This window comes from Cuculus canorus, chromosome 27 (genome assembly GCF_017976375.1).
Source record: "Cuculus canorus isolate bCucCan1 chromosome 27, bCucCan1.pri, whole genome shotgun sequence".
Lineage (NCBI taxonomy): Eukaryota > Metazoa > Chordata > Aves > Cuculiformes > Cuculidae > Cuculus > Cuculus canorus.
Genome location: NC_071427.1, coordinates 3,562,098 through 3,580,793, shown reverse-complemented (window position 1 = coordinate 3,580,793; position 18,696 = coordinate 3,562,098). Strand labels below are relative to the sequence as shown.

Below are 18,696 nucleotides of genomic sequence, written 5' to 3'. Positions count from 1 at the left end.
AATTCCAACCCCCCCTGCCATGGGCAGGGACACCTCCCACTGGATCAGGGGCTCCAAGTCCCATCCAACCTGGCCTGGAACACCTCCAGGGATGGGGTAGCCACAGCTTCCCTGGGCAACCTGGGCCAGGGCCTCACCGCTCTCGTCGGGAAGAAATTCTTCGTAATATCTAGCCTAAATCTGCCCCTCTCCAGCTTGTACCCGTTCCCCCTCATCCTATATTCCCCCTTAATTAGAAAACAGCAGTGATACCAATACTTGCCGTTATTAGGGCCAACAATCCTGTCCAATTTAAAGTCAAGGTGCTACGGATATATCCTTACATCCCAAAAACCTGGTCAGCCAGAACCGCTCAGAACACGGTGTGTTATACACAGTTATTGCACATTATATTTACTCAAAACACGCTTTGTCCTGTACCTCAGAGTCCTGATTTTCTGAGCAGGGAGAGCACTGCTGGTCAGGAGGACACCGTGTGCTTCCATCAGATGCGGATGTTCAACCAGCCAGGAGGTGGACAGAGGGAAGGGGACTGAAGAAAAGCGTGCGTGACCACCACGGCTTTTAGGAACAAAATTTATTCCAATTTCAAACAGAGAATTTATTTCAGGAGAAAGATATGAAAATCAATTTCCATCAGATATTTCTGGAATAAGGGTTGTTGCCCAGCAGTCAGAGTGGGATCATTCCAAGTAACAATCGCACTCCTGGACTGGAATGAGACAGTTTGGAGCCTGAATAGATCCTGACACTGGGCATCTTATTCAGAAACTCCTTTACCCTACCCTCCTCCCTCCCCCCACCCCAACACGCACAACAATACATGCATTGCAAATGACAAGGTTTAAAAACAGCATTTTATATAGTATCTTTTTAAATAGGATAATGTTTAAATTGTCTTAAATCAGGATCCTATAATATACAAGTATAACCAAAGAATTTCCACCACATTGGCACTTGTAAAGAGTCTCTGGCACTACTAAAGAAGGGGCATTGGCACAAACCATACTCTTATAAAACTGGGTGCTGCGTAACACACTTTTATCTCTGCTGGACTCTAACGACCCGGGCTCTGTACAGTACAATACAACGGTCAGCACACTCCAGAATTACTTTTTTTTTTTTGTTTTTAAAAACCAATAAAACGCATGAAGAAAAACCATAGTTGAACGCAAGGCCAACATTGCTAGGAAGCAACAACAAGAGACCAAAGAATCCAACTCCGGGAGAAGGGGAGACAGGCAGAAAGGGCAGGAGCTATCTGACACGCTGAAGCAGGAAGGGGCTGTTGCTCACCAGGGTTGCCAATCCACAATGGTGCAAAGAAATGGGCTGGTCCTCTCCTCACTGACTTCAAGTTTCAAACTGGTTTAAAGTTTGTTGGGTTTCTTCAGCAGAACAAAAGATAAAAAAAAGTGCACAAGGAGCAGAGGTTTGCCAAGAGATCACTTCCTCAGACTGAGGATTCCAGATTCGTTACAAACACCCAATTCCACCTCTTTTCTGAAGGTCAATCTGCTACCTGAACCTGCAGAAAAATCCTGACTGGCCTCCCTTTCAGACAACGTAGGCAGATTCGGTTTAAGGTTTGGCACTTTTGCTCAGGCAGGTATTTGCCAAAGGGCCAACCAACAGAGCCATGAGCCAGTGCTGCAGGAACGCCTCACTGGCTAAGTGGGAGGCACACGGGCTACCGCTCGCTAAGAAAAGTGCATGCCAACACTGCCGTCTTCTCACAAATAGTATAGTCCAGATTGCGTTTACAAGCCTGACCCATTCCTCCTCTAATTCAGGAGGGGCCAGGAACTCCTGACAGCCATCGCATGATGGTCTCCCTTTCCCTTCGCAATGATCACCCCTGGTTGGCCCACGACCAACCAGGCAGTTGCACAGTAAGGTACAGCCCATGCTTAAATCCCTGTGCCCATCGCTTCCCAGATTCCAATGCGGATTCACTCCGCATGAGACAGAAGCCAAGATCCCTCCTCCTGTGCCAAGGCAGCAGCTCTTAAAGAAGGGGAGGATACAAAACCCAAAAGTTTCTGATTCAAGTGGAAGTTCCACCATCATTGACCTTGGAAAAAACACTTCTGGGAAAGTTATTTCCAAGAACCTGTAGATCTCGGTGCCAGGTCTGCCGCTGGCAATAGTTGTAGTGTGAACCATTTACAAGAGGATCACAGAAGCGGAAGAGGCTGGTGCTGCCATCTGCTTCAGCTGAACAGCACTTAGAATACACAAAGATGATTATAAATTCCTCTTTACAGGACAAGTTTCTACAAAATGGATCATTTTGGCACAAAGACAAAAAAAAAAAAAGCAGTAAAATTGATGCAAAGCTGTCTGACACATGGGAATCCCTCTCATTTCTCCCAAGTGTTAAATGCAGTCCGGCGCATGGCTAGCCTAAAGAGATGCTGCATTTCCCTCAGCATCACCACTCAGCCAGACTGGCGCTTCAACTGTTGGTCCCGGTCCCATGGCTACTGTTCCAGCTTGAGCTCTCTAATCGATCTTAGCAGAGCTTGCTTTCTTCGGTAGTTTTCTGAGACATACAGAGGCTTCCCTCAGCTACTCTGCAAAACAAGACGGACCTATCAACAGAATTACTCAGTGTCCCTCCATGTTTTAGTGTTCTAAATCGAAGCATCTTAAGCATCTCGGTTAAGATTTTCTCATACGTGTTGTGCAAAACACTGATGTAGTGCTCTGTCTACAAAAGAGACAAAATATCAACAGCCCCCTTCAACAGTGCAGATCATTTAGTCTCTATCTACTGGCAGCCTGCTCACCTTCAAGGGGGCAATCTGGTTCATCCAGAGAATTTGGACCCAATGCTACTTGTTGGAATTGAAAGAGAATCATTAGTGCTGGCTAAACGACACGCGGCCGGAGGCGGGTTGGATTTCCCTATGTCCTACTCGCTCCTCGCCTTACTGCGGTTAGCTTCCAGGCGGGCAACGGGTCTCCAGCACATCAGTTTGCTTGCCACAGCTCCTGGAAGAAGCTAACGTGCAAAGGCTTCACATCCTTCTTAGTGGAATTTCATTTGGCATCTAGAATCCAGAACTACTTCCACTCTACCTTCCACCTAGACGAGCAAACCCTGCTGTCTCTCTGCCTCCTCTCTCCCCGCTAAACCAAAGTGCGACCTCAGCAGGGCTCTCTGGATTCCGTAGCAGCCGCGTGCTCCAGCCAGGACCGCTGTAACTGGATTATCACACGCACCCTGGAGCAACTATGTGTGCAAGTCTTCCAAAGAGGATCTGGTTTCCTCGAAAGGGAAACACAGCAGCGTGTGCCTCAGGGGAACGCATAAACCGGAGAGAAAGGATCACCGCTCCCTCCAAGAGCTATCCTTTACCTTTTCAAGTAAGAATCCTACCGATGTCCCAAAGTTTGTCACCCATCAACTTCTGGTCCCTTCTAAAAACCTGCAAACTAGACAGGACCGAGGAATTCTTACAAAGTCACTCAAAACACTGGCACAAAACACAATAAACAAGGCTTGTTTGCTACTAGCAGCAAGAAAAGAACCAGAGGGTGGCACAAGACTAAGGTTTTTTCAAACCAAAGCCTGATGTTTAAATGCCACAATTACTCCGCGCGCTTTCGATATCTGCTGCATAGAGAAGTCGCTTTCTGTCATATATTCTACTCGACAAAACAACATTTCTCTCTGCAAATTGAGCCTTGCGCGCGCACACGCGCTTGTGGGGGGATGTGTGTGATAAAAATACAAACAAAATAAACTTAAAAAAAAAAAAAGAAAAACAATTACAGTCAGGCACTTCCCCAGGCTCAGCAGCTATTGCTCCAAGAGCTTCCATCATTTGTAGTCCATGAACAAAATACAGCAACATGTAGCAAACTATGTATAGAACATCAATAATTTAAAAAAAGAAAACAAAACAAAAAATCACAGTCTCCATACCTTTCATAATTGATACGAAAAAAATAACTAGAACATATAAAGAATGGAAAAGTGATGGCTTTTTGTTGTTGTCGGTTTGCCTTTTTCTCTTTTTTCTTTTTTTTTTTTGCACTATGGTTGGAGAGCAATTGCTCCTCCCCAACATTTCATCACAGTGAACCATGGAGCGTGTCCTGGGGAAGGGACGGGAAAGAAGGGGCGGGTGGGAAAGCAAGCAGGGTTAGCAAATTACACCAGAGGCACCCTAGAGCACAAGGCAAAGGGACCAGTAGCATTCCGCACTCCCACAGTCCAGTGAATTCACAATCTCAGCTGGAAAAGTAATTTTTTTTTCTATATATGCCATGGGAATGAAAAGGGGGGGGGGGAAAAAAAAAAAACCCAAAGTGGCTAAGCAACAAAGGAAAGCTCAAGATGAGACTGCCTTAGCTGTTTGGCAAAAATCAAGAAGTAAGCAAGGTGCTGAAGAAAATGAGGCATATCCCCGTTAACTGTGAAATAAAAGCAATTTGTTAAAAATATGAAATCAACTACTCTGTGGACAGAGACATGAGACTCCAGGATAACACTGAGCACTTGCCACTCCACAGATCAGACAATTTGCAATCATTACATCATCAAAAATTAAAACTTTTTTTTTTTTTCCTGTCATATTTAAAATTTCTCTTTTTTTTTTTTTTGTCTTTTCTTCACAATGAAGCCTCTCAAGGGGCCAAGAGCAGAGAGCAAGGTCAAACCAGGTTGTACTCCTTCAGGTTGAGCTGTAGGATGGTGTCCTTGACAGCTGCAAAGACGAAACGGATGTTTTCTGTGTCTGTGGCACATGTGAAGTGAGAGTAGATGATTTTATCGCTGTCTGGATTTAAATCCACAAACATCTTGAGAATGAACTCGCGGGCTGCCTGCGCATCCCTCTGTGGGCCTGCAGCAAACAAAGAAAGCAGTTAATGGATTTAGGCTAAGCACATCCCCCGGGTTGATCCATCGGGATAATTGCTAGCAAGCTTTTTCTTACGGCTTACAGAGCTATAAGGAAGAAAATAAGATCTTTTATTGCACAGGAGTCCCAAGAGCTGAAGTGTCTTACGTTTTTTTTCCAGTTATCAACCCAAACTTCCAAAAGGCATTTTTCCAAGGCTGAGGGGTTTTTTTGGACACCACAGCGTCATTTCAGACTGTGCTGTGCAACCCAGCAGTTGGTATCACCCTGCACATGCTGTGTTTGCTAGGTAACAGGGACAGAAGCTGGATATACCTAATGCAACGCTCTTCTCCAAAGACGAGGTGTATATTCCTTCCTAATATATAGATGAACCTTATGCCCTGAAGGACACAAGCGTACGTTTTGCAAACCGGGGTCATCTTCAGCCAGGACTGAAGTCTTTCCTAAATGGTTGGTCATAGAATCATAGAATGGTTTGGGTTGGAAGGGACCTTAAAGATCATCCAGTTCCAACCCCTCTGCCAAGGGCAGGGACACCTCCCACTGGCTCAGGCTGCCCAAGGCCCATCCAACCTGGCCTTGAACACCTCCAGGGATGGGGCAACCACAGCTTCCCTGGGAAACCTGAGCCAGGGCCTCCCCACTCTCATAGGGAAGAAATCTTTCCTTATGTCCAGTCTAAATCTGCCCCTCTCCAGTTTATACCCATTGCCCCTCCTCCTATCACTCCGAGCCTTTATGAACAGCCCCTCTCCAGGTTTCTTGTAGCCCCTTCAGGTACTGGAAGGTCGCTATAAGGTCTCCTTGGAGCCTTCTCTTCTCTAAGCTGAAGAAGCCCAACTCTCTCAGCCTGTCCTCATACGGGAGGTGCTCCAGCCCTCAGATCATCTGCAAACCAGAGTCATCTTCAGCCAGCACTGCAGTCTCTCCTACCTGGTTGGTCAACTCACAGGAGCTAAAAATTGGAATCATCGCCAGTGTTTACAACTCCTCAGAAAAAAAAAGTCACCTCTGCTATTTCTTTCACAGTTCTGGCGGTGTCACCTCCTCCACGGCAGGGACCGTTTCTTGAGAGGTGGTCTCATGGGCCACCTCCCACTCACGAGCCACGCAGCATCCCTACAGGAGCTACAGTAAATACTTCCATGGAAAACCTGGAAGTATATGACAACTCCTGACATTGTTATCTCGTCCCCAGCTCCTAAGTTATATCAGAAATACACAGTACCTGACCGATAACGGATTATGGAACTGTTGGAATGAAGCCTCAAAGATGATGCGAAGGCTGAAACACCTCTGCTACGAGGACAGGTTGAGAGAGTTGGGGTTGTTCAGTCTGGAGAAGACAAGGCTCTGGGATGACCTTGGAGCAGCTTCCAGTACTGAAAGGGGCTGTAGGAAAGCTGGGGCACTTATTATAAGGGCAGGGAGTGATGGGATGAGGGAAATGGCTTTAAATTGGGAGGGGGAAGATTTATATTAGACATTAGGAAGAAATTCTTCATAATGACAGTGCGAAGGCCCTGGTCCAGCCTGCCCCAAAGAGTTGTCGCTGCCCCATCCCTGAAGGTGTTCAAGGCCAGGTTGGATGGGGCTTGGAGCAACCGGATCCAGTGGGAGGTGTCCCTGCCCATGGCAGGTTGTCACTATGATTTTATGATTCTATGATAAGCTCAGCAGCCATTCCCAGATTGCATTAAAAACAGGATGTTTGCCGCCACTGACAATTTCATAGTGGCAGTGCTTTCAGACAGCAGGGGGCAAGAAGCTCCAGAAGGGGGAGGACAACTAATAAAGAGCAATGTCATTAGTCGGTTAATGGAAGAAAGCTATTTGCAAAATGGCAATTCTTCCTTTACTTTGTGTTTTTCAAAGGACATAATGACAGAGTTAATACACAAGAGCATGGCAGGAAATGTCTCTGGTCTCCTTCTCCACTTTTATTCCTTTTCAGCCCTGCACTGATGTGCTACCAGCCAGCTTTAAATTCCCTCAATTGAAGACCTTAAAATGCTATTTGGGCTAAGGAATTTTGTTTCAGGTGGGAATTTCTCCATTTCAGAGCTATTATTTTTCCACAGTTGCAGATGGCAGACTAAGAATTTCAGGCTACCTGAGAATTTTCAGGACCACCATTTCAATAACTTTGGTATTTGATCACTTGGTTTCTCAAAACAAGGACTCAATCCACCTCTTGACTAGAGGTTCAAAATGCCCCACGTACCACTCAGCTGTCCCATGTTTATGGAATGGGTTATATACACGAGTGTCCTGGTAGGAAAGTATAGACCTCCACTATTTAAATACTTTGAAGTGCACGTCGAGGGAGGATGAGGAGTAATTCTTCATCTAGGATTGGCTCATTATTCTATCATTTGATCAGATTCCCTTATGATTAAGCCACTGTTGTGACTTTTTGCCTTGTTCTAGGTATTCCTTCTCTAGGTATTCCTTTTTCCCCATCTCTAGATCCAAGTTTTCTTTTGAAACCGAAAAACTTCACCCCTTCTAAATACAAAGTTCCTCCTTTGAAACCACTCACCGTCAAACTCTGGGAAATAGTCAACGAGGTGGGAATATAGGATCTTGTCTTCCAACAGATCTTTCTTGTTAAGAAAGAGGATAACAGAAGAGTTTTGGAACCAGGGATAAGTGATAATGGTTCGAAAGAGAGCTTTACTCTCCTCCATTCGGTTCTGAAATAAGAAAAAGAAAGCCTTGTTTACACAAACGAGCGCTAAGATGTCTTTCCGTTACCTGCAGACGTACTGTATCAATCCAGCACCTCAGATACCATACACAGAACACTTCGGTGCCAGGTAGGTTCTGCACCAGTAAGTGGAAAAGAAATACAAAATACGGTGGACTCCAACTTTAATTGGCAAGACATTCACATCAAAATGCTTAAATGTCATTTTATGCTTTGATAGTCATGTGAGAACACTGAGCACGATACTTTGTGAATGCAGTTTGTCCAGTAGGAAAGGAAAAACTGCTCTTGCCTAGTGGAATTTTTTTTAATCCACTAGCAAGGGCAAAAATTCCTTACCGCACCTTGAAAGAGACCAGCTACTGTCTAACGAGAGCAGCCAAAGCACAGTGATTCAGTGCAGAGAAGAGCAATGGGTGATTTTTAAGAGCACATCACTTTGCCTTCCAAGGCACACAGTGATTTCAATGTTTCAGCATCACTTGAGGAGTGCGGATGATTTGAATCACTGTGCGTTTTCTATTGGCAGGGACAACATGACCCATTGAGGCTCACGTTCCCTTTGCAATAGGAAGGACTGAAGGCCAAAACCAACAACACTTGCTAATCCAACTTGGCACCGAGCACCTCAGTACCAACCTCTAAGAAGTTAAAAAGACTTTCGTCCCACCCTCCTGCCAATTTCCCATTCTTCGGCTTACCTCGTTATCAGATTCCACCAGAACTTGGTCATATTCACTAAGTGCTACTAGAAACATGATGGAAGTCACATTTTCAAAGCAATGGATCCACTTCCTTCGTTCTGATCTTTGACCTCCAACATCCACCATCCTAAGGAAGAGAAATACATACAGTATCACAGGAGTAGCAGCAGTTCTCTACCTGAACACGAAGGACCAGTGTACGATGAGAACAGATACAGCTCTTTAGCATTCAAATTAACCTGGCATGGGGATGTAATAATGCATGCCGGCTAAGAAAACCTATCAAGCTTACCAAATTATCCTATTCCAGAAATACAACAAACGGAAGAGATGGCCACAGCGAACGACACCAAATTCAAATCCCAGCTACCAGCAGCATTACTATTTTTGCTGCATTCTACTCTGGTTTGCTCAGTAGCAGCCCCGAGTTTGAACAGACAAGCCCTTCAAAACTCTGCTCTGTCACATGAACAAACTATCTTTGTTTTATTAAAGCCCCAAAACTTCTCTCACACAGAGCTTTCTTTAGTTATCAACTGTTTCTTAGAATGTGCTGTTTAAGAGTAACACGCTTAGACTCCTCAGTTTGAGGTCCCACACTAGAATTATTTTGTCACTCACCTAAAGCGCCACAAACCTGGCTCACCTTTGCTAAAACCCTATACCTATTTCTGGTCAGCAAACCAAAACAGGGAGAGTAACTTCCCATGTATCTGTGACTGAATGGTTCAAGAGAGGATGCAGACTTCTTTATTCCTCTCTTGTAACGTCAACACCACGGTAGAGAAGAGCCAGGAGCATTTAAGTACCAGACAACTAAGGAGAAAATTGCTCTGCAACAGACAGGCATGTCATTGTGCCCTCTATGCCATGCTTGATGGCTGGCTTAAGCCTCCAAATACCACCTACTGCTGCAATAGCACAGGCAGCAAGTGTTGGTGTCATCCTGAGAGCACAAGGTAGGCACAGAAAACCATCTCTGAAGGCAGACATTAGGCATCAAATACAAGGAACTATTTCTGCACAAAAAGTGGTCTTTTTTGGGACGAGAAATGACAGAATCCCAGAAGTTGGAAGTGTCTTCTAGAGCTCATCCAGTCCAACCCGCCTGCTAAAGCAGGGTCACCTAGAGCAGGTTGCACAGGAACACATTCATGAGGCTTTGAATATCTAGAGAAGGAAATTCCATGCCCTCCTTGGGCAGACTGTTCCAGTGCTCCATCACCCTTAATAAATGGTCAAAGTGGCTCGAGTGAAGCATTCTTAGACACTTCAAGTTAAGCACTGCCCAGAGTAAGATTTCCCCTCCTCCCTTTGGTGGCTAAAGCTACCAGCAGTTCACTTGGTTGCCTCATGAGCCACCACCTCAGATGCCAGCAAAGCAACCCTTCCCAGGAAGGATACCAGCTCCTGCAAGATGGTTCACTGGGCTTTAAAAGCATGTTCTGGTTTGTGGCAGTCAACGCTTCAGCTTGGAGTTTTCCCTTCATCAGAATAAAAAGCGACACCACCCCTATTACAGGAGCACCTCTTGGCAAATACTTGATCATCTCACAGCACGTACATCCACTCGAACCTCTCAAACAGAGCACCTGGACACTCTACAAGCAATCCAGAACTCATCCTTCCTGAAACCACACCGCTCGCCTCTCAGTTCAGCTGTAACACGAACACATCATCAGTACCTGAAGATAATGTTCTCTAGGTCAAAGGGGTACTCTATGATACCGGTTGTAGGAACTCTAACCCGTAGCACATCTTGCTGAGTTGGTAGATATCCTGGAGTAGCAATACGATCCACGTCGCTAAGATAGCTACAGGAAGCACAATGGGAAAAAAACCTTAGGTTGCAGCACATAAATATACAGATTTAAACATTGCTACATTTAGTCTTTCCCTGGCATAACAAATCCAGGAGTCACCTGAACTATTTAAAATGTATCGTGTTATTTTTTCACATCACAACCTCGGGGAACAGTAATCCTACTTGGATAAACAGGTATGTTAAGGACAACTTTAGCCTCTGTAGAGTTGGAAGACAAGCTTTACTACAGAGTAAGTTTAAGTACAGTGGGTGCTGATGTTTTAGAATCAAGTCTCATCTGAGGTTTTCCATTTATAAACAAGCCTATGTCACCAGACTCTGATTTTGTGGTTAATAAATCTGTTGTTACACATCCAAATATACCAAAGGACACACCTAAAGAGAACGAGCGACACTTCTGCTGCCTGAGAGCCAGAACCAGCATCGATGGCACAAGACAGAGATTCCAGGCTCAGAATGCAGATATGTGAACAACTGATTCCATCACCCACCTGAACACCTCATACCCTCACATGGAGAAGTAGGAAATGATATGGATTTTCCAGATCTAAATCTATCCCCAAATAAGCCTAGCTTCCCTGATCTCCAGAAAAGCTCTTTGCCTTTCTGGAGCCAGATTCCAACAAGCTACCTGCTCCCACTGCTCTTTCACTCCCACTTTTCCTAAGGATACCTGCAGCTGACAGAGGCAAAGCACCACTCTCATTCACCTGAGAGTTTTATCCCAGTACCTGCAGCCAGCAGAGCCTGTGCAGCTTGTCTAAACCAATGACAGATACTTTTACTTTAAACTGCACAGCGACATTTCCAGTGTTCTTGCCCTTTGAAACAAACACTAGGCTTCAATAAAGATATTGGACAGGAATTATCTCTTAGACAGTCACTACCAGTGCATGCCAGTGATCAAATACTTACTATTTAGCTGAGTCGGAAAGCTGATATTCTCTTCTCCTGTCATAACACTCTTGTATTCCAGGGTCGTTCCACAATGTTTTAATTGCACTTACGTATGGCTGCTCAAATGTCATGACCTTTTCTACATCCACTTCCCGGATCAGCACTGCGTTGGCCTGGAGATTGAAAAGTCATAAAAGGAAGGGGGGAAGAGGGTGGTCAGGAACAGGGGATGTCGGTCATAGGCAGGCAAAACATTCCCAGATGAACTAAATCTTTACATTATGACTTCAGGGATCCACGTGCTGGTTGTGGATCAGGTTGCTAAAAAAAAGAGGGACAAGGGGTAACTTATACATCTAAGACATAGCAGATAGCAGCAAAATTCCTCCAAAGTGTCATACACTCCTTCACAGAACAAGCTTGTAAAACAGCAGCAAGTTTCACTGATCATTAGATCACCGGGTGTTTTGAAGCATGGTGGTTTCCAAGGCAGAGCATTCATTCACTGAGAAGACACACAGACTGCCTAGCTTCTGAGGAGGTTCAGCTGCAGATGAGTAACAGATTGCTATCTCAGGTTTCTTACAGAAAAAAATCCCTTTAAACTACATTTTAAACAGCGATGGCAATGTTGTTTCTGCCTACTTTGATCATAGTCCCTTTAGAGAAAAAAAGTAGAAATGCCCACCCTACAATCTATAGCGAAGGAAGGACTACAGCCTTACAACAGCCAAGGGGTTTATTATCCACCCCAGGCTGCTTTTTGAGATCTGCAGTACGCTTATCACAGGAAGGGGGGTTTGCCTATATCACCTGTACCAGGAAAATAAAAAACAAAGCCAAGTTTTGCATGTTATCATAGGTAAAAGTTGGCAGATTATGCCTATTGGAACACCCCTGCCATGCCCCAGGTGAAGCAGAAGCAAGGTGAGCTCCCTCACACCCTGGTTTTTTTTCATCAACAACACTGCAGAACCCTTCTAAAGGCAAAAAGAAAAAAGATATTCAGCTTCAAGGATTCTAAGCGCACCATCCAGTCCCTATCAACAGTTATTAAACAACAGCTCCAAACTGCTGCGTGACAAGACAGATAAAATACAATTTCACTTAAGAATACTACAGTACTAAAGCACTAAAGAAAGAAAACCGCACAAAAAGTCTAAATTCCTGGTGCAATCTCATCTGCCTTGCCATCCCCCCAAAAAGCTAAATTAATTTAGACCAGATCTGGCTGAAAATTTTATTCCTGGACCCAGAATCAGTAAGGCAAGATAAAGCTCAAATCAGGTTTCTGTGGTTGAGACTAAAAGCCTTCAAGAAAGGTTTGTACCTTTGGTCAGCACTTAGCAGACAAACAGAGTGCAGCAATAGCAGTAACTCCCAGCAGAGATGTCTTTGGGGTCCAGCCTGTATTTTGTCAGCTTCAAAGAGCAATTTGCACAAAGGGAAGCCCGACACGCTTAAAAACACTGAATCCTTTAAATGAGCAAGAACATCTCTCCTATACTCTCCATCGTATCCCAATCCCTCGCTCCCACCACTCCCTATGCAGACCAGTGCACAAACCATCCTCGGAAAGTTGCTCTGCCCCTGCAGACAACCAAGAAAACAGAGTCAAGTATCAGCAAAACGTCACGAAAGCAGTACTTAGGCACAAAGCATTGGTGGAAAAAGAGTTCAGAGAGGTCGAAACCTCAATGCAGGAAGACACAAACAAACAGGTACTGAGGACTCAAACCCCAGAATCCCCATTGCCTAAAGAGACATGCCAAAATTGTAAGAAACTTACCTTGTTCTGTTCATATTTGTACAGAATCTTCAGGGTTTCCATGGCCCTGATCATAGACTGCATGGCAGTGAAGATGTTTTGGTACACCAGCTTGGTGAAGCCTTTTTTGTCTTCTTCAGAGTAGCCTGAGCCATGAATTATACGCATTTGCTTAATGAACGTGCTTTTTCCGCTCTCCCCCGTGCCTACAGGATGCAAGAGAGAGTTATGAGCCGTCACAAGCAGGGCTCGCTGCAGAAGAGAACACGCTAACATCAATCACATCCTACCCCAAAGCTCCCATTACCATCCCTAAGTGCACACTACTTCCAACCACTCTTTTAGCCACTTTCTGGAATACTAAGAGAGTCTGGATGGTGCTGCACATCCCCACTACGGCACAGAAGGAAGACATCTTGTCCTTTACGGCAGCCTTCAAAAGCATCTCCAGTACTTATCCCAAATCTCACGTTACAGCCACTCCCACACCCACACGTTCTGCGTCAAAAGGCCCTCGTCCGTCACACCTGACCTATTCCCAGATACTCCAGCAAGATGCTACAGTCACAGCCCCAGCCTGGAAGGGCCCAGGAGCGCAGGTCGGTAAGCGGAGATGACAGCCAGCGAGCTGGAGGGAAGCCTATTTGCACGGTAAAAAGCAAATTCTCCATTGCTGTGATTTGGCACAAAATACCCTTTTCTTTACAGACCATAGCAAAGAACCGAACACAACAGAAAAATCAACTCAAAAGGAGAATGGAGCTTAAGCATCTAGTTGCTCACCCACTGACATGAACAACCCAGCTAGCGCATCTGCCTGCTATGCCAAACTACCACGCAAACAGAACGTTTGCTCTTAAGGACTGAAATCATCCTTGTGCCAAGACACCTCTACTACTGCTCGAAGTCTCCAGATATCAGAGAGTTAAAAGCAGTGAATGACAGGAAGAACACAGGAGGACACAGCGGTCTGTGCTCGGCCTGATCCTCAGCAGACAGCAGGCTACTCAGCCAGGCTGCCAATCCCAGGGGATGCAGGTTCGCTGCCTGAAGAAGCTGAGACTTAGAGGAGATGGGAGGGCGAGACAGGCTGGCGGCCATGCCAGCGTACTCGGCAGCCCAGCCCTCCCGAGGCCTCCTTCCTGCACAGTCCCCGGGCACGTCCTCCCACTCCTGCATTTATGGCCCCAGAAAAGCGTCATTTAACACGTGAGGGCCAACGGATGATATAAAAGGACGGTGGGAAGTTTCTAACACAGCAAATACGAGAGAAAAACCATCGTCAGATAAAGCAACCACGCTGTCACCCAGCCTTGTTAAACCTACCATCCAGCTGGTGCTTTGGGAAGTCCCCGGTGCCTCCCATCCTATGGGCAGAGCACGGAGGGGATGCACGGGGTCAAGGCTCACACGCAATGAGCGCATCCCTCCTCTGCAGCCCACAGCGACATCCCGAGCACAAACCACTGACGCTTCTGCTCAGCCTTCTAAAATTTGCTGTCGATGTATAAATGATGTATCGATATGTAAAAAGCATCTCTTTTCCGCACAGTGGTCTGGCTCGCTCACCTACTGAGAGCAAAAACTCAAAGGTATCACCCAAGTGACAAACCCTTTGGAGCTGCAGTTCCAAATCTGCACACCAGCAGAGCCCTGGCTTCCACCGCCCCAGCCTCACACCAAGGGACGGGTATATTCAGACAGGATCTCATTCATCACAACACACCATCACTACTCACATGCAGATTCTCAATTACTCATGTTTACAGCGCCAGGCTAAAAGGCAAACAAATAAATATGCTCAAATAAAAGCAGCAAGCCCATAACTGGAAGCAGCACGTTGAAAATAAACAAACTCTCCCCATGTCCAAGAACTAAGGGAAATTATGTCAGAAAATAACATTATAAACACCGTTAACATACAAGCAAACTGTCTCGGTCTGAAACAGAAAGCTACACCATCAATGAGGGGGAAAAACTGGAAACTGAACTCTTTTGTGGTTTCTCTCGGTGTGGTGAGCAACACTTCCTCATCTTTTACCACAGCGACCAAAACAGAAGAAAAAAAAAAAAAGTGGTGCTTCAAAGCATTCCAATAATGAAAACACAAGAGAAACCTCAGCATCAGCCACTCACTGCAGAGCTGAGTTCAAAGACAGATCCTTCCTGTCACTCCATCCTCACCCGGCTCAGGGGGGGTTGGTTGTTGTTTAAAAGGTGCCTCTTGCTTTTACCTAGGCCATCAGCAGCGCAGAACAGCACTGCGCCAGGGCGTTAGGAGCTCTGGTGGGGATTGTCTCCTACATTTATAAAAGCACAATAACCCGTTTTAATAGGACACTGCTGGGACAACCTGAATTCACCGTTTCTTCTGGCTACGCAGGAAAGCAGCAGCGCTCACGGTAAGTTACTAATGACCCCACGTACCTGACAGGCACCTGTAAACATATTACTCACAATACGCTTCATCACAAGCAATTTTTGCACAAAACAGACAAAATACAAAAGCTAGATGACACCTTTGACCCGAGGGCAACGTCCAACACCTTGAAATCAAATTTTAATCACCAGGGCCATCATTTATTAGCGCTGTTATTCTTCACCCCAGTTTTCCATTTGAGACTTCAACAAACCAGATGCAGTGACAAGAAAAATCACCAGCGTTCCTACAAGGCAGAAACTCCCTCCACACATGCATTCTTCTCAAGATCGCGAAGATTTGGGAAAGCTTTCTCATTAACAGGACTACTGATATTTGTGAATGCAAGAACTGCACATCACAGAAGCAAGACAGAAAGGCACGCAACCAGCAGTTACGTCAAGGAGAGAGAACACGCGTTACCTGCCACAGCTTAAAGCAGGCAATGTGCAATGCTGCATCCAGTGAAAGCATCCAGCAAACACATCCTAAAACTGAGCGTTGCTTATCCGATATTAACCACCTCATATAGATCCATTTTTTGGTAAATCTGATGCCAAACCTTATTTCATTGTGTCTTTTAGAAAAGCAGAAAGGATCGTTGAACAACTTGAATTATTTCTGAAGTGGAATCTTTAGATCCAGTGGGATCTTCTTAACCCAGATCCATCGTATAGTGCCAATCTATTTTGAAACAGCTGCTTCCGTGGGACTGCTTCAAGGAAGCATGAGGGTGACAGAGATACACTCTCTCTAGTCTGCAGGAAGCCTTACAGACACTGCCACAGCATCGTCAAAAGGGCACAAACGTCAAGCTCTGGAGCGCACCTTTCACCTGAGGAACAGCAACACGTCAGTCACTGAGGATTTCGGCGAGGAGGAAAGCCCTGGCCCTCACTCAACAATTATTGCTGTGCAACAAGGTCGGTATCGGAGCCCTCCAAAGGGCTGGGCAGACACGGCCTCACTTCCCTTGTGTAGTTTTACTTTTGGTTTCGCCAGTCTTCCCAATTCTTCACCTGTTCCTTAACTGCTTGCCAACTCGCAACAGATCGCCACTGAAGGAGCTCAACCCATCAGATCTGCTCAATAATTCAGCTTGAGACAATACAGAATTGAAGACACAAAGCAGGATGCACGCACAAGCAACAATCAACCGCAGCACCCATGAAAACTGCCAACTTCCATTTAAATCAGGGGTTGCCTGGACATGAACACTAAACTCACTGCTGAAGAAGGATGTGAATGCCTGAAATCTTAGCTTGCTGCTCCTGTAACTGATTCCCCATCCCTATCAACCTTATCTAAACACGGAATAGTTATCCATCTGCACAACCACAGAACGCTGCGCCATTTCCATCTGAACACCGACATCCTTATCGCTGCGCAGGTGCTCTCTACCTCCGAAGGTAATGCTGAACACCACAGCCATTTCCTCGTCAGACACAGAACTCCTGCACTCTTACTGCTTTGCCTCCCTTTGGATTCACTACATCGAATTCTAAACCCAGTCAGCACAAGAGGAACTCTGTGGTTTAGGAGCTGGAGGATGATTTTCCACAGCTGCTCGCCCAAGGCCCAGAAGTCCACCAACAATATGAAAAGCATCAACTCCATCAGCCCACCTCCACACACCAGTGAAGGGCAACACACCTTCCCTCCAGACAATTTTCACACGTGTGTGCGTGCCTGCACTCGGGACCAGCAGTTTCAGCTCCACATCTCCTGCTTATGTCAAAACTAAAGCTTAGGGGAGACCTTACTACCACATACCAGCACATAAGGGGTGTCTACCAAGAGGATGGAGACTCCCTTTTTACAAGGAGTAACATGGTAAAGACAAGTGGTAATGGGCATAAGTTGCTCCTGGGGAGATTCCAATTGGATTCCAGAAGAGAATGTTTCACCATAAGAACAGCTGAACATTGGAATAATCACAGAATCTCCCCAGGGAAGTAGCGGATTCCTCTACACTGGACACTTTTAGGGCTCAGCCTGACAGGGTGCTGAGCCATCTCATTTAAACTATGTATCACAGAAACATGGAACAGTTTTGGTTGGAAAGATCCTTAAAGTCTATCCAGCTCCAACCCCTGCCATGGGCAGGGACACCTCCCACTGGATCAGGTTGCTCCAAGCTCCATCCAACCTGGCCTTGAACACCTCCAGGAATGGGGCAGCCACCACTGCTCTGGGCAACCTGGGCCAGGGCTTCCCCACCCTCAGAGTGAAGAATTTCTATCTAATGTCCAATATAAACCTTCAACCATCCAATTTAAAGCCATTCCCCCTCCTCCTATCCCTGCACTCCCTGATCAAGAGCCCCTCCCCAGCTTTCCTGCAGCCCCTTTCAGCCCTGGAAGCTGCTCTAAGGTCTCCCTGGAATCTTTTCTTCTCCAGGCTCACCAACCCCACCTCTCTCAGCCTGTCCTCATACAGGAGGTGCTCCAGCCCTCTAATAAGGCTGCAACTTCAGTTTAATTAGGCGACTACCTGAACGTGAACACCAAACTCATTGCTGAAGAAGGATGCGAATGCCTCCAATCTTAGCTTGCTGCTCCTTTTTTTTAGATCCTCGATCTTTGCATCAAGATCCTCGAATCTTTGAGGTTCCTTCCAACCAGGCCTTCTACGATTCTATCCAAACCCATCCCGACAGTGAAAACATCACAAAATAAAAACAAACACCCAAACAAAGGGCGGGCGGCCCGGGTCCCGCCCCTGCCTCCCCCCCCCCCCCCCCCCCCCCCCACCTCCCCGCCACACCCGGAGCTGTCACGGCCGGGCGAGGCCAGGCCTCGGGCGGGTCCGAGCCGGGCGCTGTGTTCTTCCCCCCCCACCCCGTTCCTTCTCCTCCTCCGTTTCTCACCGAGCAGCAATAGCTTCAGCTCGCGGCGGGCGTCGCGTTTATCCCTCCTGAGCTGCTTCTCGATCTCGGCGTTGATCCGTTTCGACTCCTTCACCTCGTCGCTCAGGCAACACGCCATCATGGACTCCAAAGTCATGGTCGCGACCAAACCGGGGCGACCCCCAACCGCCCACCCCCCCCCACCCCACCCCCGGTACAGACCACCACCACCCTCCCCCGCTACCGACCAAGGCCTGGCGCCCTCTTTCTTTCTTTCTTTCTTTCCTTCTTTCTTTCCTTCCTCTCTCCCCACCCTCCCCTCCCTCCGCGGCGCCGGCCCGGCCCCGGCTTCAGCGCTGAGTCCTGCGGCCGGGCCTAGCGCCGCCGCCGCCCCCCTCCGCGCTGCCCTCGCCCGCCTGCGCCGCTCCCGGCCCCGCCGCAAACCCAACCCGCTGCCGCCGAAAACAAGCGGGGATTGACGGGCGCGGCAGCCAATGGGAGAGAGTGGAGAGCCTGAGGGGCGGGGCTAAGGCGGCACCGCAGCCAATCGCCTCGCAGGGTTTGGGTTGGCCTGTTGGGGGGGAGAGAGGAGGAAGGAAGGGAAAGGGGGGGAGAGCAGAGCGGGGCGGGGCCGCGGGGCATTGTGGG

At 46.9% G+C, this 18,696-nt stretch overlaps 1 protein-coding gene across 2 annotated transcripts; it reads right to left on the bottom strand.

Annotated features, from left to right (window-relative positions):
* Positions 1-642: 642 nt before the first annotated feature.
* On the bottom strand, positions 643-18,234 carry GNA11 (G protein subunit alpha 11). 2 transcript variants are annotated; one of them, XM_054050014.1, is made up of 7 exons: positions 18,070-18,234; positions 12,803-12,987; positions 11,032-11,186; positions 9,977-10,105; positions 8,289-8,418; positions 7,420-7,573; positions 643-4,856 (listed from the first exon to the last, which is right to left on the bottom strand). In XM_054050014.1, exons 1-7 carry the CDS (start codon positions 18,203-18,205, stop codon positions 4,666-4,668), a joined length of 1,080 nt encoding a protein of 359 aa, XP_053905989.1. In that variant the 5' UTR covers positions 18,206-18,234; the 3' UTR covers positions 643-4,665. The 2 variants fall into 2 exon arrangements, with proteins under 2 accessions (XP_053905989.1, XP_053905990.1); XM_054050015.1 differs by lacking the exon at positions 18,070-18,234 and adding an exon at positions 15,763-15,920.
* Between the last annotated feature and the right edge of the window lie 462 nt (positions 18,235-18,696).

Bases quoted from the DNA above. Each gene is read 5' to 3' on its own strand.
- GNA11 (XM_054050014.1), bottom strand. From the start codon at position 18,205: ATGACTTTGGAGTCCATGATGGCGTGTTGCCTGAGCGACGAGGTGAAG. The intron at 10,106-11,031 runs GTAAGTATTTGA...TGCTTCCTGTAG, and splicing joins CTTTCCGACTCAGCTAAATA to CTATCTTAGCGACGTGGATC. The intron at 7,574-8,288 runs GTAAGCCGAAGA...TTCTTATTTCAG, and splicing joins TGGTGGAATCTGATAACGAG to AACCGAATGGAGGAGAGTAA.